This window comes from Triplophysa rosa, linkage group LG1, assembly GCF_024868665.1.
Source record: "Triplophysa rosa linkage group LG1, Trosa_1v2, whole genome shotgun sequence".
NCBI classification, from domain to species: domain Eukaryota; kingdom Metazoa; phylum Chordata; class Actinopteri; order Cypriniformes; family Nemacheilidae; genus Triplophysa; species Triplophysa rosa.
The window spans coordinates 33125011-33151866 of NC_079890.1; the positions used below are offsets into that span (position 1 = coordinate 33125011).

At 39.2% G+C, this 26856-nt stretch overlaps 1 protein-coding gene across 2 annotated transcripts in view; it reads right to left on the minus strand.

Annotated features, from left to right (window-relative positions):
• dennd5a (DENN/MADD domain containing 5A) overlaps window positions 1–26856 on the minus strand; it is a 40144-nt gene that overhangs the window by 8431 nt on the left and 4857 nt on the right. Inside the window, exons 2-10 of one of the 2 annotated variants that reach the window (XM_057319518.1) lie at window positions 14001–14072; window positions 13343–13452; window positions 12114–12786; window positions 7042–7229; window positions 5617–5931; window positions 3694–3909; window positions 3330–3564; window positions 639–789; window positions 412–505 (exon numbers count right to left, since the gene is read on the minus strand). In XM_057319518.1, the coding sequence (XP_057175501.1) occupies window positions 412–505; window positions 639–789; window positions 3330–3564; window positions 3694–3909; window positions 5617–5931; window positions 7042–7229; window positions 12114–12786; window positions 13343–13452; window positions 14001–14072 (2054 nt within the window). The remainder of the gene's footprint in view (window positions 1–411; window positions 506–638; window positions 790–3329; window positions 3565–3693; window positions 3910–5616; window positions 5932–7041; window positions 7230–12113; window positions 12787–13342; window positions 13453–14000; window positions 14073–26856) is intronic. The other variant, XM_057319598.1, reaches the window with a different exon arrangement.

Sequence of the window (26856 nt, forward strand, 5' to 3'; positions counted from 1 at the left end):
AAAATTAATCAAAGGGACAAAAGCAGGACGCAACTGATGCTTATAGGGCTGCAGGTTCAGGATAGGAAGAGAACAGAGGGAAGATATTCACTGTCTTATCTCACATCTGATCTAACACATACCACATCCACCCTGACGGACTTCAGACAGGGCCTGAAAGACTGAGAGAACCAGTAATAGTCCAGAGCCAGCAGGAGCTGAAGCTCAGAGACCAGACAGTACTCCACATGCTGAGAGTGAGCGTGTGTAAGAGGAAAACAGGACAAGAAGATAAAAAAATAAACACAGGCAAAAAGAGAACACAAAACTAAAGAAACAGAGAAATCACGAGAACGGAAAGTAAAAGAACAGAAGACATTAAGACGGAAATATGTGAAGAACAAAGGAATAAAGAATAGATGCTATTCATACCTCTCTCTGGTCATTATCTAGATAGAGATGTTCAGCGTGTTGCTTCTGTCTATCCCTCCTCCTCCACTGTGCAGGAGCGCTGCGTTTCGCATATCTAACACACCACAACAACAGCATTACGTCATGAACTAAACACCACAAACATAGAAAAAACATTTCTAGCACCACAGAAACCCTTTATATTGTCATCACAGTCAGAAACAACAACAAAAAAGATTCATTCTCACTTGTTGCTGGTGGGTCCAGTAGAAAGCACATCGGACTGCAGCCGGGGGAAGAATCCATGCTCATACCGTCCCTGACCGATCTTCATATCCAGCAGGTGGGGGTGTAGAGCCGTGTGGTCGATCTTACGCAGTCTCATCTCAATGGCCTTTTCTAAAGCAAAAAAACCACACACCGGAAACACGTCTCACACACATTCCTGATGAATCACCTAAAACCCCATATGGTGTCAAAGAAATGATGTCATCGTCACGGTGAGAAGAAACCCACATCGTAGGAGGAGTGTGAGCGTGTGATGTGGTCGAATTGAAAAGACAGCTAAGCCGCTAACGTCCGTTTCACACCGGAGCGGGAGCAGCGCGTAGGGAGAGCGTTGGCAGAACGTGCCCATTGTCCTTTCACACCGGCAGCGTATGCATGCACCGTGCTGCCTGGGTACCACTGTGCAACAATGCGATTTCGCATGATGTTATTTTAAATACATCAATGAGCAAAATATTTTCCTGAACTTCATCAAAGCGCTTTTTAAGTAGATTGCACAACTATGATTTGTTATATCCACCTGTTTCATGCTCTTTTACATCCACATAGTACAAGTTTAAAATAAAAAGCCAACGTGCTTTGAAAGGATACGAAGTCAATAAAGGGTTAACTCACCATAGAAGAGAGTGACTGACTTGTGATGCTATCACTTTTCTCTCACACGCAATATAAGCATGATATAACATGTCTATGTAGTTTTATCTGTTTTTTCAGAAGGTTATGATGACAGTGGGGTTCAGACAGTACACTGACAGCGTAATGCGATCGTTCATTTGCAATATAAGCATAACATTTAAAGGGGTGCTGCAACGGTGTGTCATGCATTCTGACTTCTTTACAATGTTAAACGTGCTGTCTTCTCATGCTTAACATGGTCAACTTATCAAAAAACGAGTTGGGCGTATTACGTAGTATTTCTGTGCTCGATACACTCCCCCAGCGATCGTACAGGTTTCGGAAAGTTTTTTTCAAACATATAAAACTGTTTCGTAACAATATTTCTTAGTCCCTTATTGGACAATTCTCCAGAAAAAGCACGCGGCGAGGAGAGCTGGAGAAGGAGCATGCGCAGAGAGAGAGAGAGAGAGAGAGAGAGAGAGAGAGAGAGAGAGAGAGAGAGAGAGAGAGAGAGAGAGAGACAGAGAGAGAGAGAGAGAGAGAGAGAGAGAGAGAGAGAGAGAGAGAGAGAGAGAGAGCATACGTTTGCGAAGTTCAGGTGTTTGTTTGTTCACTGCATTTGGGTGATGAATGTTATATAAACGGTGGATATAACGCTGGATTTGGAGATCGTTTGAAACTGATATATGGAGCCGTCCCAGTGCTAAAAGATACCGGACATGAACCGCATGCGGTGAGTGAAACTAATGTCTGTGTTTTGTTGGCAATGGGTGCGCACGTGCTTTAGTTCAGCCATTAGTTTTAATGCATTGTCATAGTTTATTCATTATGAATGTGCCTTACATTGCCTATAATTGTGTTTTGTATTATAAAGAGTGAAGTGTACCGTAGTATAAATGTTAAAGAAAGTACAGATATTAGGGATTTTCAATCAAAAACAACCTTGAATTTAATTTATAGTTGTCTGTATTGTGTTTGCTACTTTCTATGTTTTTATTAAAGGGATAGTTCACCCAAAAATCTTCTGAAGAAAATGATATTTTGAAAAATGTTTGTAACCAAACGACGCTGGACCTCATTGATTTCCATTGTATACTCATTGTGTTCTCAAAATATCTTCTCTTGTGTTCTGCAAAAGAAAGAGTCATATACAGGTTTTGAACAAAATTAGGGTAAATAAAGGACGATGTAATTTTTGGGTGAACAATCCCTTTAATTTATATGTTAATTTTCTAAAGATGATATGGTGTTAGTGGTTGCTAGGATGTGGTGATTATTCTTTTCTGGTGTGCTGTATAATGACGAACTAAAGTCTCTAAATACTTCCTTTCACAAACATATTAACCAATCATAATTTAGCAGTTAATAGTAAATAACATTTCCATTAAAAGATCATTGATGGCTTCAGGCTCACGTTGCCTGTTTTCTTCTGTACGGCTAATGGAGGACATCTGAATGTGAAGCACTCAACACATAAACCCATAATGCATTGCAGGATGCAGAAAACATGATGATCATGAATACCTGGCGTGAACGGTATGATTTACCATGCTAATGCTTATAGATATCATTATTAATAAAGTGTTAGGAGGCAAGCAGATCAAGCTTCTCATAACATTAACAGTGTGTCTGAAAATAAAGGTCACGAATTTATAAAAAATTAAGTCACAATCAATGTGTGCTCAATATTTAAAGTTAGGTTCATGAAGAAACCAATATGACATTTGATAATGACCCTTGTGGCTTCATTAACATTCATTGAACTTCTAGAACATATGCCATTAACCTGACAATATACTATACATATTTGACACATATTTTAATGTAAATTTATCCCCCAAGTGAATTATTGCACTATAATTAAAATGTTGCCAATCGTGCCAATTAAGCTTTGCAGGCTTGACAATGTTCACAAACAGATAACTAACTTTTCCTGAGGACATTTTCTTTTTTACTATATATAGAGTCAAAAGGTAGTTTGTTTCTTTGGACCCTGCAGGCAATCCCTTGTCTTAAGTGACGAGCTGTCTCACCTGCTTCATCAATATTGGTGCATTTCTGGTACATGGAGGTACGCAGGGTGGGCGTCCTGACATTTAACATGCGGATCTTGTCAACACGGGAATCAAACACTCGCAGCGTGTGTTCTTTGTCCTCGTCGTCGTGGCACAGGATCTTGCTGTCGATGAAAGAGGCAAACATCTGTGTCTCCAGGAACCGAGAGAGGAACGGCAGGTAGGGTTCTGGCTGATCCGACAGGAAGGAGGCCTGCAGTGAGCAGAATTCATAAAGGGATGATGTGAAGCTGGTGTGAACAACATGGAAGCTATACAGTATTTGGAGTTTTGACATGCAAAACTTTTTGGACAGTCAACCCAGTTGAAAATCCAGTATTACCTTGTCAAAGTTCTGCATCTGGTCACGGTTGCTGAACCAGGACTCTTTATCTTGGCTGGGCTGGATGACAAAGACCTCGTAGTCAGCGAACATCTGGGTGAAGCGATTGGCGAAGACCTCCCGGACACGAATGTTCAACTGATACATCCTGAACTCTTGTTCACCACACTGCACTTTAGTGTCCTTATTAGTGCTCGCGTCTTCCTTCACATCCAACTGCCAAACATACAGAAGAAAAACACACCGTATATAAAGAAGCACTGCAGTGAATTATGAACTAAAATAACTTAGAGACGGTCCTCACTGCAAAACACAAGATCCAGGCGGCGGGGTTGGATATAGATCCAACTCCTCCCACTTTATATACTTAGCCGCAATTTGGAGAGTTAGGTTGCAACCCATGGTCGCCAACGTCACCCTAAACCTAAATGTAATAAAATATGTTATTAAAAGTACCCTTACCCAAACCCATATGCTAAACCTGAATATGTTTTTAAAAATACGTTAATAAATAAAGTTTGTCTTCAGCAAGATAATAAAAAATATGTTAATGAATAAAGTTTGTCTTCAGCAAGTTTGTTTTTCCATCAAAAGAATAACTTTAGTTACGACTCAATGCGGAAATGGTAGAGCAACAACAGGAGTATGACGTGTGTTGTGGCAAAACTGCTGCAGAAATCTGTCGACCAATCAAGACACAGTGGGAGGAGACTGGATCCAGTGTCGACCAATCACAATGCAATGGGAGGAGACTGGATCCAACCTTGCCCCCTGGATCTCGCATTCTGCAGTGAGGAGCTACTGGAAACATTAGCGAAGCTTTACTTCAGTCATGTGCACAACATATTAAAAAAAGGCAATAAATCTAATCAGCCGTGACTGTGACATTTTCATTGCCCCGCCCACTTTGAAATCTCATTAAAATCTCATCTCAAAACAAACTCTACATTGCTGTAGTATAAAAAATGTAACCAACAAACAAGCTCTTTAGAAGTCAACAAATAAAAACACAAAAAACTGAAATACAATATTAATCATATGGCTATATGATATATGATATTAGTAAAAAGGAAAAACAAAAGTTAGTTATAAATAAAAACTTATTAAAAAAAATCTTAAATTCCAATGTCAGACAACAAAATTTGACAATCGCACAGGAAGGAGTTAACAGAGGATAGAGAGAATGTCTGGCAGCAAATACCAGCACACAGCTTTTAGAGCTGATCTCCGAGTTATCTACATCACCATGGTAACAAGAGTGCTGGGTCAGGAAGTGGACAAATCTGCTTTGACTTTTAGGGCTCCTTCCCAAGAGAATCTAACTTTACAGTGTGTGTAGCAATGCTGAGCATGAAAAGCATCAAGTATGCCAGCCCAGTATGATGGAAATAAAACTAGTCCAGACTTAAGGATGTGTTGAGTTGAGTCATGGCATTAAAGCAGAGTTAAACAAAGAAACCTTTTCTAGTCTTCTCATGAAGAAGCAATAATAGGCATAAAGAGTCAATCGCTGGTCTTTAGAGAGAATGTGAACTTAAGCTGCTCATTGTCAGAATGCAAGACTTCAGCCTGCTGTGAATCAGAACATCTTGTCTTTAGTCTTTATAATTCACTCATTCTTTTATATTGCCCACACAGTAATTATCACTACTGCCCACACTGTACAGATCTGCTGCTCACAAAGCAGCTGCCATCACTTCTGAAGTAAGTTCAATTCGAAAAGGAAATGACTGAATAAACAGCTAATCCTCAAAGAAACAATGAAGCGAAAAACCTTCAGTCTGTAAAAAAGAAAGAAACGTCGTAACAATGGAAGTCCTGCAGAGACAGAGGATCAGTCACATTATAACAGGTTGTATTTTATGGTATGTTTAATTTCATACTTCACATAAAAAACAGTTCTGTTGGCTAGTATTGACTCACCTTCTCCAGACTGACTCCAGTCCTCTTGACCAGCGCTTGAAGGCGAGCTATGGTTTGGTTTTCTCTCAGCAGGAAAGAGTTGAGCGGCGAGCCCGCCAGGTTGCCGTTGCGTTTGTCAGAAACCACGTCAGCCGAGCGAAAGCTCCTGAGCTTGGTGTGGACCTCGCTGCATTGTGGGTTTGCCTCTGGAGACAGTCCAAACGCCAACAGAACCTCTGAGATCTCCTGGATGAACTCCAGCTTGTTGGGAAACTGAGGCAGGTCCTCCGGTAGCTCGATGAAGTGGTTGTCAATATCGACAAAACACAAGTTGGCCTGAGGAAAACAAATTTCAACAGTCATTGAAGCATTGATCTGTGTGTGGATGTGAAGGAGAAATTTCCCAAAGAGAACTTTTTAAATAGATTATGTGGACGCAGCGTTAATATATGTAGACTACTGGTTCTGTCCACTAGAGGGCTTTGCACAATCCAGTAAATGTATAGATTGCCGATTTATATGGTACTTTTTATGGTGTTTTCATTTTTAAATTTAATAACCCTAGTCAGTGGTCTTTATTAACTTTCATTACCTGGTAGAGTCATCGGGATATTTTTAAAATTCACCTTTTGTGTTTTGCAGAATAAAGAGACACAGGGTTGGAACGGCATAGTGAGTGAACGACAACAGAATTTGTAGAAGCAAATCAAAGGTTAATTTCACCATAAAAGCCTTTTAAATATATGCTTTACCTCATATCAGAGAATTTTATGACAACATGCTATTATAAAGATCACGAAAGATAACACGGCTGCACAATAATGTACGAGTTAAAAGTTATTTTGCTCAAAAATGTAATCGCAATGAAAAAAACGCAGTTATTATGTCAGTTAATAATTTATTTATTTATTTTTACAACCAATGAATACATTGCACGCTGTCATTCATACACTCCAGCACAAAAATAAACAATTTCTGATGTTTGTTGCTTGCTGTTAACACATTAACATTACGACGATTGTTTATTAATCGTGGGAGGCAGAAATATGTATAGAAATATGTATCGTGATTAAATTACAGTTAATTGTGCAGCGCTGAGATAACCCGTCAATAAGCCAAGTGACAGAATTTCCACCATAAAAGCATTTACAAATATTCTTTCAGTCAGATCATCCTCTCAAATAAATCAGATCAGTAATATAAAATGACCCTTAATAATAAATCTTGCCGTGATGTGGATATTTAAGAATGTGAGTCCACTGATTTCCGAATGTCTAGCTTCTCTTTTAACAGCTACCAGAGACACATATGAGGCCATTGCACCCATCATCTATAAGGTTTAAGAAGCACCACTCTTAGGAAAAAGTACATGAATCATCTCTGCTCATGAATACATCCTGCACTCAATGGGTCCGTTGTGTAGGGGAGCGAGAGTGTGTCACGCACCTCTTGGGGAAGTTCCAGCTTGGTGCGGTCATCCTGGCCGTTGGAGTGTAAACCCATTAGGTAGGGCACAGGAGCGTCCAGGAAGTGAAGCAGGGATGCGGGGAGGATCGGCACGTACACATGCTGCCATTGGAAGGGGAACATTAAGGCTGTGATGCTCTCCGCCACCGTCATCAGCCGCTGGTAATCTGCTCAGAAAATGACAGACACGTTCACAAAAGCCAATGTGAGAGCAGGATGATGCATGTCGGTTTTACCAGACAATGACGCCGGTTGAAATAATCAACTCCAAACTGACTGGCTGGCCTATTACTAGTGATCAGTATTTATGACTGACATTTTTGATATAATTATATTTACTGCATTTTATTCTGTATAGCTGGTCGTGGGAGGAAACTAGGAAACCAGACTAGACTTTATGCCTGTACCCAAGACTTTAAGGCCATGAAAGACTGAAAGTAAGAGCTCTGGCATTTTAAACCATGTAACGGTCCACGAATAAAAAACATAATATCTCAGATTTAATTCAAGTATCACTCTGCACACAGACAGACAGCCGGTACTCTGCAAGGCTTTTTTGTGAGAATGTCCTTGATATTCTAACGTTCCTGATATTCATGATACGATGAATGATTCCTAAGAGCCTGATGCACAATGCACTCTCATGAATGCCTTTAAAATGACACGATATCATGTTTCAAAAGGAAAAGGCTGACCTCTATTTTAAAATACACAAAACGCAGTAAAAATGGCCAATCTTCAGGTTAAGGTCTCCACCCTGCAGCCCCAAAGGACCACGTACTGTATGTCCAAGAGACAAGAATACTTCCAGTCTCTAAACACCCTCAGCAATAACAACAGCCGTATTCACACAAACACACACACCCTCTTCGTCCTCACAGTACAGTATCTACAGTTACACATTCATATATAGAACATATTAGAAACAAACAAATAATTCACCCAAAAATGAAAATTCTTTCATCATTTGCTCACCCTCATGATATTCCAATCCCTCTTCTGCAGAACACCAAAGAAGATATTTTGAAGAACACTGGTAACCAAACATTGACTTCCATTGTACGGACACAAAACCACTAAGACATTTCTCAAAATATCTTGTTTTGTGTTGCACAGAAGAAAGATTCATACAAAGGATCTGAATGACATAAGGGTAAATAAGTGACGACTGAATTTTTATTTTCAGGTGAACTACCCCTTTAACATATCTTAAACACACACTTTCTCTCATCGCATTCAACAGATGAACCATTACATACCATATATGCTGTATATGAAGAGTTTGGTTCCAAAATGAGATAACTCCGTTTTAAAAAACATTATAAAAATAAATGCTATTATGTTATCATGTTTTTACTGTGTTTTATTGTGTTAGTTAGCTGTTTTTTTTGTTATTATGGCTTAAATCAAAACAAACCAACTGCAGTTTGATTGATACTAATTGGAATGCACAATAAATCACCATGATTTACACCATGAAGTTATCTCATTTTGGAAGCAAACTCTTCATATATACTTATATATTTAACACACAAAAATGATGTGCATATTTATAGAAAGAGCAATTACGTATAGAACTTGAAGGATGCAAACCAAAAGATACACGCGTTATATTTTTTAACACTTGAATGCGCACACATACAGTATGTACCACAGTATAAACAGTACCGAAAGCTCTACAGGGTGGCACATTTCTATTGCTGTACTGTATATTCCATCATGCCGCCCAGCCCTGTGAGCCAGAGATCTATATACAGAGATAATAAGTAACTGACAAACGTCCATTGATCCGACAGCAGGTGCCCATCTCAAGGATTCACGTACACGGGAACAGGCCAGGACATTTGTCCATTAGCTATGAATGTGCCTACTATTTATAGAACAGCGTAGGCTCTCTCATTTTAAAGAGATCATGCCCGCTGCGTGTGCGTGCAGCTACGTCTATTGAAAAATCCCCTTCAGTGTCCACAAACATTATGCTACAACCGTGAGGCTTCTGGCTGAGAAAAGGATGATGTCATTTCCAGCCAATCATATTTATGCTGCATCACTGCCATCCTCGTTATCTGGAGGAGGGGTTGCTAGGCAACACCACAAACGCATCCACCCAGCCCCCTGACGTTTTGTAGTTACCCCCTGTAATTTGCCCTTCCTTGTTGATGTAATTGATCTAATCACCACATCTGCCACTGAATCGCGAAACAATTTCCCAACGTCCCTGTAAATTTAATCTAAAACGCTCTGCTGAGGATCTCCGGTGCGAAACAAAGCATTATGTTAAATCAAACAACACTCGTGTAAAACACTTATTTACACATTTCAAACCAGACAAAAATAAAAAAGAGCCAGCCTGAGAATACAAAACGTATTAACACACACAAAAAAACAAAATATTTCTCATTTAAACGACTTTAAGATTAGTAGTTAATGATACAATTATTTCTTATGAACGCTCTGCAGAAAGCTGTGAGTTTAATTCGCAGTGTGCCAGGTGGCTGTGGGCAAAGTGTGGCCTGTGAGTTTGCGAACGAGAGAGAACAAAGCAATGGCATGAGCTCACACCAACACAGAGATGAGGAGAGAGTGTGAAAAGAGAGAGAGAGCTTGTCGCAGTACACTGCAACCTAACCGCCTGCTTATCCTCTGACTAAACCCAGCCTGTACTGAACTGAAAAAGCACAAACGCAAGAAAAGTGCTGAAATCGACGTTTGCGTGGCGCAAACAGAGACATGTGTTGTGTTGGGTGTAGATTTGCCGTATAAAATAGCGCTAATGTGAAAATAAGAGCATGTTTGCTAGCTGTTTAAGACGGTTTCATAGGACGCACACGACTGCCCGAAGTTAACCTCCGGACTATGTTTGTTGATCTGTCAGGCTAGTGGCTAATAATATAACCATATATATTTGATTTCATTTATATTAATATTCATTTATATTCATATTTTATTGTATAATAAGGGTACTGTATAGTCGTGGCCAAAAGTATCGGCAGTTTTGCAAAGTTTCTGCTTAAGGTGTTCTTTCACATTGTTTAAAGATTATTATGCAAAGTGATCCGATGCATTTTAAATAAGTGCAAAAAGAAAACCTGTGGTCAACCCTCAAAAAGTGAGTGGACAAGCAAAAGCCCAAAAATTGTGATCATCTCAGAGCACTAATAAGGCAAGAAAGGTTTGCCATCAGTCAGGATTTGACCCAGAAGCTAATATCCAGCATGCCAGAGTGAATTGCAGAGGTTATGAAAAACAAGGCCCAACACTGTAAATATTGACTCTTTGCATATATTATGTTTTTGCCAATAACCGGCTTTAAAATTTAAGATATTCTAATTTAAGATTTCCAGTATACCATAGGCACATATGGAAAAATAATCTACAAATACAGCAGCAGCAAACTTTGCAAAACACAAAATTGATGTCACTGCCAATACTTTTGGACACGACTGTATTAAATAAACTTTGATAAATGGGTCATGTAACTTTGCCGCATTTAAGTTTAGCCGAATAACTTTTCTTCTACCAGTAACCCAAATAATACTGGCAAGACATACTTTTAACTTGCTAGCTAATATAATTTACTTGTTATTTCTTAGCTTGTTATCAAAAATAATCTACAGGGACTGTATTCTTTGCAGATTTGTACCGAAAGTTAAGTTTGGGCCACAAAAGCTTGCATGCGCACGCAGTAACGTTTGTTTATGTTGCTGCTTTGAAACCGTCTATAGTGAATGTTACAGATGCTAACAAATTTAAGAACTCTGCAAGCAAAAAGTAACTCTAGTATAAGTTAAAAAAAATGCTAATCTCTTGCATTAAAGTTCTCACTGATAGATTAGGGGATGGCTATTCTTTAAAGGGATAGTTCGGCCAAAAAAGAAAATTCAGTCACTTTACTCACCCTCAGATTGTTCCAAACCTGGATAAATTTCTTTGTTCTGCTGAAAACAAAGGAAGATATTTGAAAGAATGTCAGTAACCATTCGATCTGTTTGGTTACTGACATTATACCATATATCTTCCTTTGTGTTCAGCAGAATACAGGTTTGGAACAACCTGAGGGGGAGTAAACGATGACAGAATTTTCATTTTTGGGTGAACTATAGTATTTGTAGATAAGTCATGGTAACCACAAAAAACAACATGAGCATACAAGAAAAATGATTAAGGTCTCATGTTGCCAGAGATTTCTGACACACTGTAGTTTATTCAGGCTCAGAAGTGCCCACCTAAACAGGAAGGAGCCCACTGGCTACATACAGCAACCAATCACAGTTTATTTTATGTGATGTTAGGGGCTGCTAAAACATCAGATATAAATCTCAGAGCACAGGGGAGTATACTAAGGCATCAATGTTCAGTCCAGTTTCCTCCTGCCTGCTGCTAGAAGCTTTAACTGGTTAATCTGTCTGGAAAAGGCGTCTTTCTTCATTCACAGCCATTTAAATGCAGCAACAATGTGCGTCATAAACTAGATATTTTATTATCTTGTAGCAGATATTTTTCAAGAGCCCACATTGTGTTTGAAGGGCTCTTAAAAGCATAGAGTTTAGACGCCCGCCACATCATAAGCTCATGATAATTGCAAATGAAGGACTTGGGACTGTGCCACCAGCCAATCAGGAGAGGACATATTTTTCTTTGGACTTAATGAGTCACATGATATTTACAGCTTGGGTTATTGGATAAAAACGTATATCTGCAGGTCATATTTGTGTGCAATATGCATCAGACAGTCTGTCTGAACCAAACAATAGTTTTCTGAGAAAATAGTTCACCATTATTTACAGAATTATTTACATTATTTATAGTGCAGAACACTACTGAAGAAACTTTGAAGAATGTTGGTAACCAAACAGCATTGGCCCCCATTGACTTCCATTGTATGGAAGCAAAACTACTCATACGTTTCTCAAAATATCTTCTTTTGTGATCCACAGAGGAAAGTAAGTCATAAAGGTTTTGAATAAGAAAGTCATAAAGGTTTTGAATGACATGAGGGTGAATAAAGACGACTGCAAAGCACCACAGAAGAATTTCTGAAAACTACTCACGTTGCGAGTACAGAAGGATCTGGATCTCAAGAAGCGCACAGGTGAAGAGCTGCAGGACATTCTCCAACCCCAGCAGCTCAAACACTTCCTGTATGTGAAAGTCAAAGAGGGGCAGCTCGGCCGTGCTGGGCCTCTGACACAAAATCGATCCATATACGCCCGAGAACTTCAGGGAACGCCCGGCGGGCGGCAGTGGGACCTCGTAGAGGATGTTGTAGACGTAGCTCTCCAGCGGGAGGGGCGGGGGCTGGGCCGAGGTAACGGCCTGGTGCAGCTGTTCCAGAACCTTTCGGCAGGCATGGGCGAAGGCCATCGGCGTGATCAGACAGATGCACTTGGACACGTAGAGCGTGTCACGACTGATGTCGTACGAGTTGAAGCGTTGTAACCTGGAGAGGGAGGGGGTGGGGTGCAGCTGCGGATGGGCAGGTCGGGGGTCATCGGGGCTGTGAGGCGTGGGGGGCGCGTGCAGGATGTCGTACTGTTCTGCGTTGTGCATGTGATAAAGCGTCTGCATGGCACTGCAGATCTGCTTGCTGGTCACCGCCTCGAAGAAAGTGAGGGCGAACCCATAGGTGCGTGAGCCGTCCTCCCGCGTAATGATGAAGGAGTGGAACTGAGGCTCGCGCATGTCTGCCTGAGTGCGGAAGGACAGGCCCTTTGGCATACAGAGCTGCAGAAAGAGAGGACAATACACGTTGTTAAAAATGAAAAGGATACTCAATTTCAAGTAAGCCTCATTTGATCTGATCCAAACCTCAGGGTAAGGATAAGGATAGCCGATAATTCTTTAACATTGGAAGCCGATAACCGATATATTGGAAGATATACAGTATCTAAATATTACTACAAAATTCCCTAAGACTGAAACAAAAGGCAAAATGTGGACAACTGCTTTTATTTGAAAACATTCACTGCAGAAAACAAGGTAACCATTTGTTCCCTTTTCGCCCTGAAAATCATGTACAAAGCCTACTTTACACTTTTCTGGTATATATTTTTTAAATAAACAAATTACAGATGTTCAAAATATTACAAATATTTTTTTTAGGGATGCACGATAAATTATCAGCCATATTGTTATACGTTATTTTTAATGTTGGCCGATAATTTGTGGTGCATCCCTAAAAAGAAAAATATTTGTCATAAGGAATTGTAAAACTCATGCTTGTCAAGTGTAAATTACTTTAGAAATGTAAATAAAATTGCATCCTATTTGCATCACTCACCATGCCCACAGCATCCTGGTCGAAGGGATTCCACTCCACATTGTCGGGATAGTGCGCTAGAACTTTGGATTTAAAAGTTCTCCGCAGTGGACTCTGCTCAAAATTCTCACCTGACATAAGTAAAGAGAGAAAATAAAAAAGACATTCAGAACTGGTCAACTTTTTTCAACAGTAGCCAGACAGGTCTCGCAAAATTACAAATGAATCAATACATTGATGTAAATTGTCATCATAGTCAAAGAACGCATTCTAGTTTTGCCAGGAAAGTGACTGCAGAAAACATTCAAAACCAGAAATTAAACCCAGTCGGAGTGCTGGAACAGCTAAAGCAGTAAAGTTTGGAGAAAGACGTGACTCAAAATCATTTCAAAGTGAAGTTACAGCACAGTACAGCTCACACAGAAAACCCTGGTTCACCAAGCAGTGATTGTCAAACAGATTGAAGTGCTGACAGGTTGCTTCTGCGATGCGAGAAGAGGACAGAAAGTGATCCCGCTGTACCCTAGTGCACAGCCAACTCACACACGAGCAAACAGCAGTGCTGTGAAAGAAGTGCGTGTAAAGGTTAAAGGTCAGAGGACACAAGCGGAGCTGTGATTGACTGTGATGCAAACAGCGGTTGACTGCAGCGGTGGAGAGCTGTGGAGGGGGGGATTACCTTCGCTTGCACTCGCCAACTGTCCTCTGGCACCATCTCTGAATTTAGTAGCCTGTATATACTGGCATAAAGCTACATAACAGATAAAACAACAAGACAAATAATAATCTTTAATCACAGAGAACATCTTCATCTTCCTCCAAAGATTGAATTCACCGTGCAAATTGTTTTCTTCAGAGGTTGTGCTTGCTGTCACACACTTTACACACAGTGTGTTGAAACAACATGGGGTAAATTGCTGGTTGGGTGTGTGAGTATGCATGTATGTCACAGGTATTTTTCGCTGTTAAAGTAAAACCTGGATCACGTAAACCTCTTCATCTTGACAGGGTTGAAAACATAACTGATCAGTTAATGTGATATAACATAAAACCACTGAAATGGGACAATGAACATGAATTCATTATTTTGTGGGGGGTTCAAATGACAGCAAAGCTGTGACGCTATTACAAACTTAGGGTAAAAAATACTTTGGAAAGATAGCAGCCAGCAATATTTACAAAGAAGGCCTATTAGTAAAATCTGTTGACCTGAGCAATCCTTGTTGCATTACACACTAATAGTTACTTATAAGACCCTGTTTGGTTCAGTCCCAAAGATACTGGGATCTAAATATTGCTGAATTGTACTCATTTTCACCATTAAAATGATATTAACTACAGCATCATCATGTTCGGGACTAAAATTCCTGATTCATGCCATGTCCTGTCCAGTCACACTAGTATAATGTTATATTATAAGGGCCGTCAACATTTATTCGATGGATTTATTCGTTGGTTCATCTGCCTTGTTGATTCTCTGCCAGCATCTCACATGATTCATTTCTCTCAAGAGAATAACAATACAGAGGTCATGAGAGGATGAGTCACGCCAGTAAAACTCCCCAAACAAATCACTCATCATTTTGTCAGTATCACACAAGCTTTAGATATTATGAACTGCAAACATCAATGCGGTCAAGCACTTGAGTTAAAAACAAACACATAGAAGCTGAGAAATTCAGCAATGGGAGTCAAAGAGACTAGACTCAATTTACAAGAGAGGAAAAGCCCCTTTTAACTCTGTAATATAGACACAGTGAGTAGTTGATGTCTGGTAATGTAGAAGAATGTGTAAAAATGTTGTAGGCGCTTATAATAATAAACATACATTTGTAACTAGACATGCGAGGGTTAAAAAACAGGCAAAGCGGCCTTAAAGGCAGGATGGGTGATCCTGTCCAGAAACATTTTTTGACACGGTGGTTGGAAATCTCTTTACATTCCTGATAGCAATCAAGAAGTATAGTCGTCAAATAATATTTTTATAATTATGAAAGGCGTAGGACCAAAAAACGTTCGCCCAATCAAAACGTTCTGGCCGAACGCTGTGACTGGGCATGTGTACATTTTCAGCCAACATATTTTGCACCCTGTTCACGCAGACATCATACGTCATCAGCGCGCTCACGTCCGCTGTGTCAATAGGAGAATGGCGGACAATCAGCAACAATTAAACTTAAATCTCTAAGTAAATCTACAAAACGAAAGTCAGTTTTTGAAAAAGCAGTGACTAAAAAACGTCTGGATCATGAAAGAGGAAAAACTCGAATTAACATCGGTTCAGCTTTTACACGTTGGAGACAGCTCTGGCAGGCCAAGGGTCTGATATCATGGTTGCTCTCTTTCTTTTGGACAGGTATGTACATGCTTCGAGAAGAATTTAATGGATTTAGTTTGTAATTCGTTACGTGGATTTACAAAATACATTCATGTGTTTGGAGGAGGCGTGGCATTGTACGGCGAATCGCATAGAGGGTGGCCTATAATTTTAGTGCTAGCAGGCTAAAGTTAGCACTTTTCCAAATCAACCACCCCACCTTTAAGTAATGACGTTTTCACTGAGAATCTAAGAAAAAACTTTATGCTGATCTTTTTTCCTCAACTGGTAAGATGTTGTTGTTTCTAAGAAGGTTAGTACCTTAATAAGCAAACAAAAAACCACATACATCTACTGTAGTGCAAATAAACAATTTAATTCACTGTACACTACAGTTCTGTGAATCTGAAACATTATTTAATAAAAAGGATGTGCATCTCCGCTGAATAACTGGAATTCAGTTGATCATTGATGTGACACAGTGTTGGGTCTTGCATACAGAGAGAGAGAGTGAAGTCTACATCTATGTGTAAGTAAAGAAAGAGACACAAAGCAAATGAAATCCAGTGAGAGACGAGTTACAGATGGTAGATGATGTTTTCCTGTGAAAGCGGACTTCTAAAGCAAATATCCAAACAGCTGCAAGGAGCAATCACGTATTAAGTCCCTGTGCACATATATCTTAAAAGTTCACTAAACCCAAAATAAAGCCACTGCCACGTCTCTCCAATCTACTAATCCACTGCCTTAAAAATGCACCCACTTTACTCACAAATTAACAGACATTAAAATTACATTATTTGTATATCTATTCTTGCATGTTTCAGTTTGTGCAGCAATACATACACAATGAAAGGTCATGAATGTGTATATATACACTCCTGTGCTGTTTGCATGTGCATCTTTAAACAGCAAAGATCTGATTTATCCGAGTCTTTTAATGGCATCACAAATTTAGCTCATATCAACATTTCACATCAGTGTCTATATTAACAGCACCGTTTACACTGTCCGCGTGATCAGCAGCTCTGCGTCTCAGAAGCAGCACCAAGAGACACACTTTTGTTGCACGTCGCATGCGTCCAAAAGTGTGACATTAAAAATACACTATGAGCATTTAGCAACAAAAGCTTTTGCAATATAGGCGCTTATGAAGTGCCATCATTCAACAGTAAAAAAAAGATCCTGATCCAATCCTTTAATTTACTTTCAATACATTCATAAGTCAATCATATTGTAAATTAAGGCTAATATTAGAGGAAAAATGTACTGTAAAGAACAAAAAAAGTGGTACGAAAGCTCAGCAGGGGTTGCATTAAAGGTCTAATGTGTAATTTTTTGGAGAATCTATTGACAGAAATGCAATATAACATACATAAATATGTTTTCAGAGGTGTATAAAGACCATGTTGCCCAGTTACAGTCATAGCAAATGACTTGTCACTATCTTTTCAATGCAAAAGCAAGCTTAAAAATGATTCAATAAAGACGCACCAAGAATCCTTAACAACTTCCCCCAAAACTCCTTTATCATGCTAGATTAATGACCAACCGGGGGAGGAGTCTGAGGAGCTCAAAGAAGCACTCTTTCATAGTGATGTCATTGAGAAACAGCTCAGAGAGGGGTGCATGGGAAACTCCTGGGGGATAGTGTTTAAATTTCTATGTGTGTGTGTGTGTGTGTGTGTGTGTGTGTGTGTGTGTGTGTGTGTGTGTGTGACGAGCCCAGCTGCCTGTCCTCAGTGTACCAAGGGCCTAATAGTGCACCCAGGCCGAGAGCCAGCCAATCACATCGCTCTGCCAGCAGGGCCTCTCATGCATATGCTAATGAAGTCTTCACCATGCGCTCAGTCATTGGGAATAAAAGAAGGTTTTGTCAGAAAGTTTGCTGCATTTATGAACTACTGCTGATATGCATTACCAATAAGAACAGTGGATGAGAGAGATAATTGTATAAAGTGATTAATAACAGGTAATCTGTGAAATGTTACTTCTTAGAAGAAGGTTTCATAGTCCACACCAGAAGGCATAGTGGCTCTCTAATGGTAAAGGTTTAGGTCATGTCATTTTCTCGATTAAGCATGCAGTAGTACACACTCAGTCCACAAGCACTTTCTCAAAGGTGCTAAAGTGCTTCCTGTTTCAGTGCCCCTGTAAAGACTTGTAAAGACCGTGTTATGACGATGTGTATGTATGCAGGAGGCAGCTAACTTCAGGGTTCCCACACCATGTATTATATTCATAGAGAATCTCCTATGATTAAGATTGTCAAGCTTGGGAATCAAATGTTTAATGCTGCACTTTTTCAGTTAAAAATAAACAAAAAGCAGTTATTAAGCAAGTACATTTAAACATAAGCATTTAAATGGTCTTGCAACAGCAGGGCTCTAGACTGCGACCAAAATGCTCGCAAATGCGATCGTTTTTTTATAACTTGCGCGGTCAAATTTCACAGGGTCGCATTGGTGCGAGTGCGTAAAACGAATTTTTGCCTCGCCAAAGATTTACTCGAACATTTAATGTGATTTATGGGTGGCGAATGACGCGCTTGTGATAAAGTGCAGGAAAGAGCGAGCAGAGAGCTCGTGCACTCCCTCTGTCTCCAAACTAAAGTGTGTGTTTGACTTCATTCGGTGTTGCGCAGACCGGTCGGCATAAAAGCACCGCAGGACAGACTGACTCCATATGCTTTTAAAACACTCTCACGGAACATTGATGTCATATTCCGATCGTTGTGCGCAGTGCTTAATGAAGTCGAACACGTTGGTTTCTGAACTGTCTCTCTCCTTCAAGGTCGGTAGACAGAATCCATGTTTCACATGGAGAATATTTTTACCTATATTACATATCTTCCCTGACAAGTGTTCCGCACATGCAGCTGACATAAAGGAAAACTCCTGTCCAGTGAGCTGAAGTGTTTTGCTTTTTAACTTCTATATTTTGCGATGTCCTAACATACTATTGCAATGTCCGCTAATGTCCGATTCGCGACGTAATGACTCATTTGAACCGATTCATTTTGTTGAAACAACTCATATGTCAAACACTGAACTCACGAGACTCACTGATTGAAACCCATCAAATCAGTCACTCAAAACACATCAGAACACGATTTCATAATAAATTTTAGTTTGATATAATTTAACTTCAACCTAAGCAAGGAAAAGTATGTAACACAAACTGCAATTTTACGTTTCACACATAGATAGTGATATAGGAGAAAAAGTTACGGATTGCAGCTATAAATTCTCTGGTTATTTTTTCTACAACATGTAGCTCTTCTAAGCCTACACTGTCCAATGTTTCTAACACTGACAGGAAGTATGATGATGTTCTGTTCTCAGATCAGGAATGCTTTCCCTTCTTGAACCATAAGGGTCATGCATGTGTTGACCAGCGCTTCCATGACCTTTAAGTGGAGTAGATATGCTTTACCTTCATACTTTCTTGGATGGTTGTGACTAGTTCTTCTACGGTTCACTATAACAAAAATCACTTTACGAGCAAAAAAAAACCCTGGAATGATTCGATTACAAAGTGTCCTCAGGGCCACTATGACTGTAAAATAAGAAACGTTAAACTAATTAGCACGTTCAACCATCGGGAGGAAATGTGACTGACGCGTAAAAAATGTAATTATTTACTGCTGAGTAACTCAAGCGGACTTAATAAAAAAGATCCAGAATCACACCTAACTACAAACTATTTAGAAAACTTTCCATTTCCAAAAACTGCCTGAAGGAAATAAATAATAGTGCTGTAAAAACCATAGTGGACACAATGTTATTTAGTCACAAACCCTTAAAGAAAAGAGGCTTTAGATTTCAGAATTTTGATTTATTTGATTTCTCAGATCTGCAAGTTATCAGCGTAACACCACAAACTAATGAACTGCAACACATGAAATTTGAACATGAAGATTTTTTATTTTGTTTATAGATTTTTTCATTTAGTTCTTCCGTTCATATTAAGCATGTATAACCACATGTTTCCCAGAATACAAAATAAGTACATTTTGCCTCCAATTCAAAAAAGGTTTACACACCCCAGCTCTTAATGCATTGTGCTGCCTTTTTGAGCATCAGCATTTTTCCTTTTCTTTTTTCTAAGATTGTGTGCTTTTTTGCTTTAAGATATATTGTGGAAAACTAATGTTGTTTAAAATAAAATGCAGAGGAAAACCAAGTCCTCTGTTTGGTGATCCCTTTACTGATCAGGTGAGTACCTTATCAGTATTCCAAAGTATTCTAAAGTATTTAGATTAAGTTACAGAATTTGTGTAATCTAAGGAAATACGTTACAAATTACTTTTTAAAGCATGTATTTTGTAATCTGTAGTGAAATACATTTTTTTAAGTAACCTTCCTAGCCCTGGTGACAGACATGAAGATGGAGAACACAACTTTTTCCTAACATATAACAATATGTATTTATTTACTTGGTGTATATTTTAAATAAACCCTATATTCACAAAATAACCACTCTGTAGGGGTTAAAATTGTAACATTGTTGCGATTACATCCCAGGATAGCCTACTCTGAGCTATGCTGGGAACATTCAGATTCAGAAATTTTTTAATAAAGCTAAAAAGTATGTTTTTAGAAGTTTTTAAAGTTTTGGAAAGTTTTATAACCTACATACATAACATGAAAATATTTAACAATTTATTGGTTTTTAATTTCAACTGTTGGAATCACCATTTGCCACTGCAGATGAAGAATGAGCAAGATCTGGTTAACTCCTAAACATCACATTCAGTAGTTGACCAATTAGTTTTCTTGAATTTAGCAAATCCTCAAAAAAGATCTGTCAAATCTGTTAAAAAAAAGCTTTGAATCAGCAAAATTGAAAACAATGTTTATTACAAAGATTTTATGTTCGACATAACCAACCAAAATGTGACAACAGCACTGACCCAATAGGGCAAGTGAAAGTTTCTAGCCAGAAATCCTCCCACGCTCTAGCTGGCCGTCTTTATTTTTAAGATATTTCTTCCTACTCCATGTCAAAATCTGGGTCTGCCCCTGTACAGTATGTGAATCCAGTTTTACAAACGTGGTTTTAGTGTGCAGTGTTCTATATGCAAATACAATGGCTTAAAACTTATAATGTTTCCTTCTTTGGTAACCTACAATAAACATCTGCTTTGCTTACACTCGAAAAGAACTTCAGCTTGTTTATCCATATTGGCCAACATAATCATTCCATCTAAAAGAAACATTTCTTCTGTTTTGTCCTGAATTGTCCTGATGAGGGAGGAAACCATATCAAGTTCATTAAAAAATACTTCTTTTAAACTTGCCCAAGATCTAAACTCGCTGACCCACATTCAACGGTCTAATAGATGTTTTCCATTACAGCTAAATCAGGCTCAAGCTTCAGGCCCAGCAGAAAAATTCAAGGAATGACAATGGCTCTCCTTTTCATTCTCTTTGCCAACAGATATGCTAAAGCTTCAGAAACGCACAGAATTCATCGCCAGTGGGAAGCATTTATCGTAAAGGGTCACAGGGTCGCAGCTAGAAGTCACAGAGCAGGACAAAATTATAAGGGTGTGGCCTACACCTAATACACCCAGTGTGTACACCCAATTGGTCAGCCGCTCTCATCACAAAGCCTGGTTGTCTCCTTATTTCATGGAACGCAAGAGTTTACATCAGTTCAGTTCAGTTTATTCAGTCTACACAATTATAAAACACACAACATCAATTTAAAATAATAAAAAAATTAAAAACACAGACTCAACCCTTGACATTCCCAAAGGCTACACAAAGGAGATGTACCTTCACATGACTCTTGAAGGAACTTAAAGTTGGGGCAAGTCTAATATGGGATGGTAGACTGTTCCATCTCTTAGGTGCTGCAACTGCAAAAGCCCTGTAACCCCTTCGCTCGTACTTTGTCCTCGGCACACATAAAACCCCTCGATCTGAGGCCCTTCAAGACCTGAGTGGCTTGTATACCTGCAGGAGCTCAGATAGATCGGGAGGGGCTAGTCCATTTAGGCCCTTGTAAACATAAACTAAAAGTTTAAAATCTATTCTGTCTTGGACTGGCAACCAGCCCAAGGAAGCCAAAATAGAGGAAATATGGTCATACTTGCGGGTCCCTGTCAAGAGTCTGGCTGCAGCATTTTGAACTAGTTGCAGCCGATTTAATGTTATTTGACATATGCCCACATTCAGAGAATTACAGTAGTCAAGTCTAGAGAACACAAAAGCATTAATCAGCTTCTCCAGATCTTTGAAAGATAGAAATTATTTGACCTTAGTAGGGGTGTGACGAGACACTTATCCCACGAGACAAGACAAGACACGAGACTGGGTTCACGAGAATGAGACGAGATTTATAGACTTTTTTAAAGAAATCCTCAATGATGAAATATATAGGGAAAATAGTCTTTTATTCATATTTTAAATTCAACTTGTTCTTTATGAAACACATTAAACTTCTATTTTAAGTAATAATAGCATGCAGTAATAAACCATATGTAAACATTGCAAAATGTTTTGTCACAAACTCAAATGACACAAAAATTTATTAGCAAAAAAATTCACAAAATGTATGCTTTGTTTTCTTAACAGCGTGTCTTTTAGTAAATAGCTGTGGTCGTTTTCTCTATATGACTTTGCATAGCGCTCATGTTAGCAGAGGTGGCGATCATTTCACACGGTCAATCCTCCTTCCTCCACTGACTGAACCCTCAAAGCCTTCAGAGAAACAGTTAAAACTACATAAACACCTTGGGCCTCATTTATCAATCTAATGTAGAAATGAGCGCAGATCCGTGCACAGAAATCATCTTACGACAGGGTTCACATGTGATTCATCAAACATTCGTATGTAATTAATTAATTAATGTGTTAATGTAAAAACGAATGTAGATATAAATTACTGATCATTTTTGTGGCGCAGTGAAATGTGTATTAATTGTGTAAATGTGTTTTATACAACTTTTAACTTTTTTCATTTAGGTGAAGAGAAAATGGTCGGAGATGGATGCATGTTTCTAAACGGGGTGCTGCTTATCTTGCATTTCAGGTTGCTTAAATCAAGCACCACAGTTTTATGTTTGCTTCATTTATTTTTTTCTCTTTCAGATTTGTCAGAGGCAAGAACCAAAACAGCGGTCTTCTGCCCCCACAAACTGGCCTGGAGCCTGCCACACAAAGCCAGGCAATCTCGAGCTGTGACCCAGTGCGCGTCTTCCACCCCCAAGTGAACATCGCACAATAAAAAAACATTAAATCATGCTTTTGTTTTCATTAGAATGCATATTTGTCAAACAAAGAAGCTATCGTCTTGCAAATGTAAACTAACCCATTGCTTGTAAATATATTGATTAGGCCTATTGTAGTTTTTTTAAATGTTTTACTTTAACTGTGCATTTAATTGTCGTAAATGATCTTAGAAGTAGCCTAAAATTTCATTAAAGTTTTGTACACCAAAGCACCAGTTAACCTTATAATTTTAAACATTTAAATGATCATATACTGTAATTAGGCTAGAAAAGAAAATATTTTACTTATGTAATGAAAATAAGAAATCGCATTGGAATCTAATTTTACATTACTAAACGAAAAAACTTAATCTACGTATCTTTCTATTTGTCATTATTCCTTATCAGTTATCAAAAGGGTAAATCATATACGTACCTTCACCCTATCTCAAAGCTTGCATACACGAGCTGAGACCTGTCGTGAGATTTGATCGTAGCAACCGCTCACGTCCATATTGATAAATACCAAGTTTTGCGTGGAAACGATCGTACGCCCAGTTTTCGGTCGTACGCTCGTTTCATAAATGAGGCCCATTATGTTTTATGCATACATTGCACATTTGTAAGAGACAGATTATCCATTTTTGAAGAGGTTTTCCTGTGAATGTATTTAAAATAACGTAATGTGAACTTGCAATTGCTATACTGTACTTGTGGTACAGCTAGCTCAACTGCTGTTCAGCCGCGGGCTCCCAAAGCGCTGCTGGCAGTGAGAACCGTCTTAAACACTAGTGCTTACGTGTGAGGCGCTGCAGACGCGCGCGAACGTTGAAAGTAACCCGTCCATCTAACACGTGTTTACATAGAAAAATGGTGGGAAAGTAGCATTGCGGGATGGAAAATCATGCTGTCTATGAATGGCCGGGTTGATCACTGTAGCTCACAGCACGCACATACTTTGTGCAGTTATTAGCGTGTTCTAGAACATACTTTGTGCAGTTATTAGCGTGTTCTAGTGATGGGCGATATACCGGTTCATACCGAATACCGGTGTGTATTTTTGTTATGATATGAATTTTTAATATACCGCATTACCGGTGTATGTCGCTTAAACAACGTGCGGAACGCGGCAAAGCGCGACACTGTTTCAGTGGGGTCCCTTTTTACTGCACTTTGCACTGTGACCGACCATTCACACAGAATGCGTCTTTCTATGTCGCGGCACTACTTTATCATAATTTTTTTATATAAACATGCGCTAAACGGAGGCGTTTCGATGTTTGCGTGCGTCTCGCGCTTGAGAGGTGACGTTACATATTTCTTTCCCGTCGCAATGCTGTTCAGCCGTCGCAATGCTGTTCAGCCGCGCACCTCGCGGCTGAACAGCAGCACAAGTGTAGCAATTGCAAATTCTTATTACGTTATATTAAATATACTCACGAACAAACATTTAAAAAAAACGCTCGTGTTCCCCTCATATCTGCTTAATATAAGCATATAATATGAAGTGTTTTTAGTTTGAACTGTTTCTCTATGTGCTATGATGAGAAATAAGGGTCAGTAAGGAGGATTGACAGCGTGATGCGATCGCTTTCCTCTTACATATCTAATTTAAGCCTTTGTTTCATGATTAAAAAATATGATTTCAGAAAACCATGAAGCCATTGTGACTATGTAAAACACAACAGACATCACATGCACGTTTTAATGGTAAATTGTTACTTTTTTTTTTCAACTATTCAACTACTAATTTTTGGGTGGATGCTCCTAACTCTTGAGGTTGGGAGCACCAGTGCTTCCAAGGAAAAAAGTTAATTTCGAGCCCAGTTCTCTATTTATTTGCTTAAATATTATGTATGCAAGTTACCTTCGCATGCTATTCAGTTGTTAAAGAAGTCTAAACTTTCCAGTTATTATAGGGGATATCACTGTCACCATGACGGTATGAAAGGGCATTTCAAGTCAATCAACAGCACTATTTCCTCTCTCAATCAGTAGAAAATGTGGTAAAAAAAATACCACCATGTACCGGGAAACCGGTATAAATCTGGAAAACACCGTTATATTAATTTTTGGTCATACCGCCCAGCACTAGCATGTTCTTTACAGTAATAAAAACAGGTCGCACCACAACAAAAAATGTGCACTCATACAAATGCTCCCAAATATATTTGAGGTTGCACAGGTTAAATTTAGGGAGCATTTGCGACTAAAATGGTCACAATTTCGAGCCAAGCACTCCATCATGCCAATTGCGTAAGGAAATTGTGTTATCGCGAGAACCAACTGATCTTGTCACACCCCTAGAACTTAGCCAATAGTCTTAGATAAAAGAAATCAGATTCACAAATGAATTTATCTGTTTGTCAAACTTCATAGTATTATGCAGCAATACCCCTAAATTTCGAACCACTGGCTTACAAAGAAGGGGTCAGCTCATCTAAAAAAAAGGAAAGTCGCGCATGGCAGGCCCTCCAAACCAAATAAGTTCAGTTTTGCTTGCATTAAAATTAAGAAAGTTACTTGACAACCAGGCTTTAACCTCATTTAAGCAGGTCATAAGTAAGTCCAGCGTAATTTCGTTATTTTTCAACACGGGCAAATAAATTTGAGCGTCGTCTGCAAACTAAAGAAGTGGAAAGAAATCCCAGGTTTGCGAAAGATTGACCCTAGTGGTAGCAAATATAAAGCAAATAACATAGGAGCAAGTATGGATCCTTAAGGAACACCACACGTCAATGGAGCAGACAAGAAAAAAGTCTGGCCTAGATTAACAGAAAAGCTTTGACAGAAAAGATCTTAACCAATTTAGAGCAGTACCTTGAATGCCTGCTACTTTCTCAAGGCGTGAAACAAGGATCACATGGTCAATTGTCATTCAAAACCCATCAAACAGACCTGATGAAGAGATGCTTTATAGCTAATATGATGGATCAACAACACAATGCATAAAGCTGCAGTCACGTGTTACAGCACATCCCTTCAAACATAAACAACAGACTTATAAGGACAGCAAAAGAAGCTTAAAGGCGCTGTTTATAATCACATGGAGAAATCAAATAAAAAATCAACAGATTACTTGTTTGTACAAGGATGCTTGAAGCAGAACATTCAGAACTGTATACAGCTGACCAGCGTAAACAAAGCAGCTATGGTGTTCTGAAATACCCGTGGAAAAGCAAATAATCAGACCTCTAGAGGTTGCAAACAGACCTTTCCTTCCTGGATCAGGACTACAAATACAATCATTTCAGAAAATCTGCAACCAATGCAACCTAATCACAGTCAATGAGGATTAGGGATGCTCCGATCGATCGGCCGCAGATCGGTATCGGCCGATAATCACATTTTATGACTCGATCGGTACTCACTAACTTAGCCGATCTCACGAATCGATCGCAATTTGATGATGTCACTGCGTGATGACGTCCAGAATGCATGAGGACGTAAATGATTTGGCGCCGCAGTCATGTCATCGCCTGTGTGGAACTATCAAGACGTTTCGTGAAACAATGAAAAATGTGCAATTTACCGTGTGTGTTCTAAAGAAATCTCACGTGGAGGAGCATTGTCCAAAGCGTTTAATACGACGAACCTGATTCGGCACTGAAGAACGAGTCACCGCCAAACCTATGCCGAATACGAAAAACTGGCAACTGCAAAGGCAACGGTCACTCAGCCATCCATTACAGACACATTTAAGTTTTTGTTCACAGGTGTAATGTGAATGAGGTGTGGCCTACTAGTCCACCAGAAGGTCAATGGTGCCTGCCTCTGCTTTTGAGGGGTGTTAAACAGCGTTATTGCTGAAGGTAGAAAAGACCTTCGATAGCGCTCACTGTTGCACCGGGGTGAAAATTACTCCTAAATTCAACAAGCGTGTTATGAAGAGGGTGAGAGGTGTTGTCCATGATGGTCGAAATAGCATCTGGAAACTGTACATTGTAAGAAACAATAGGTTAAACCTGTAAATAACACATCTGTACACTCTTTTAAAAA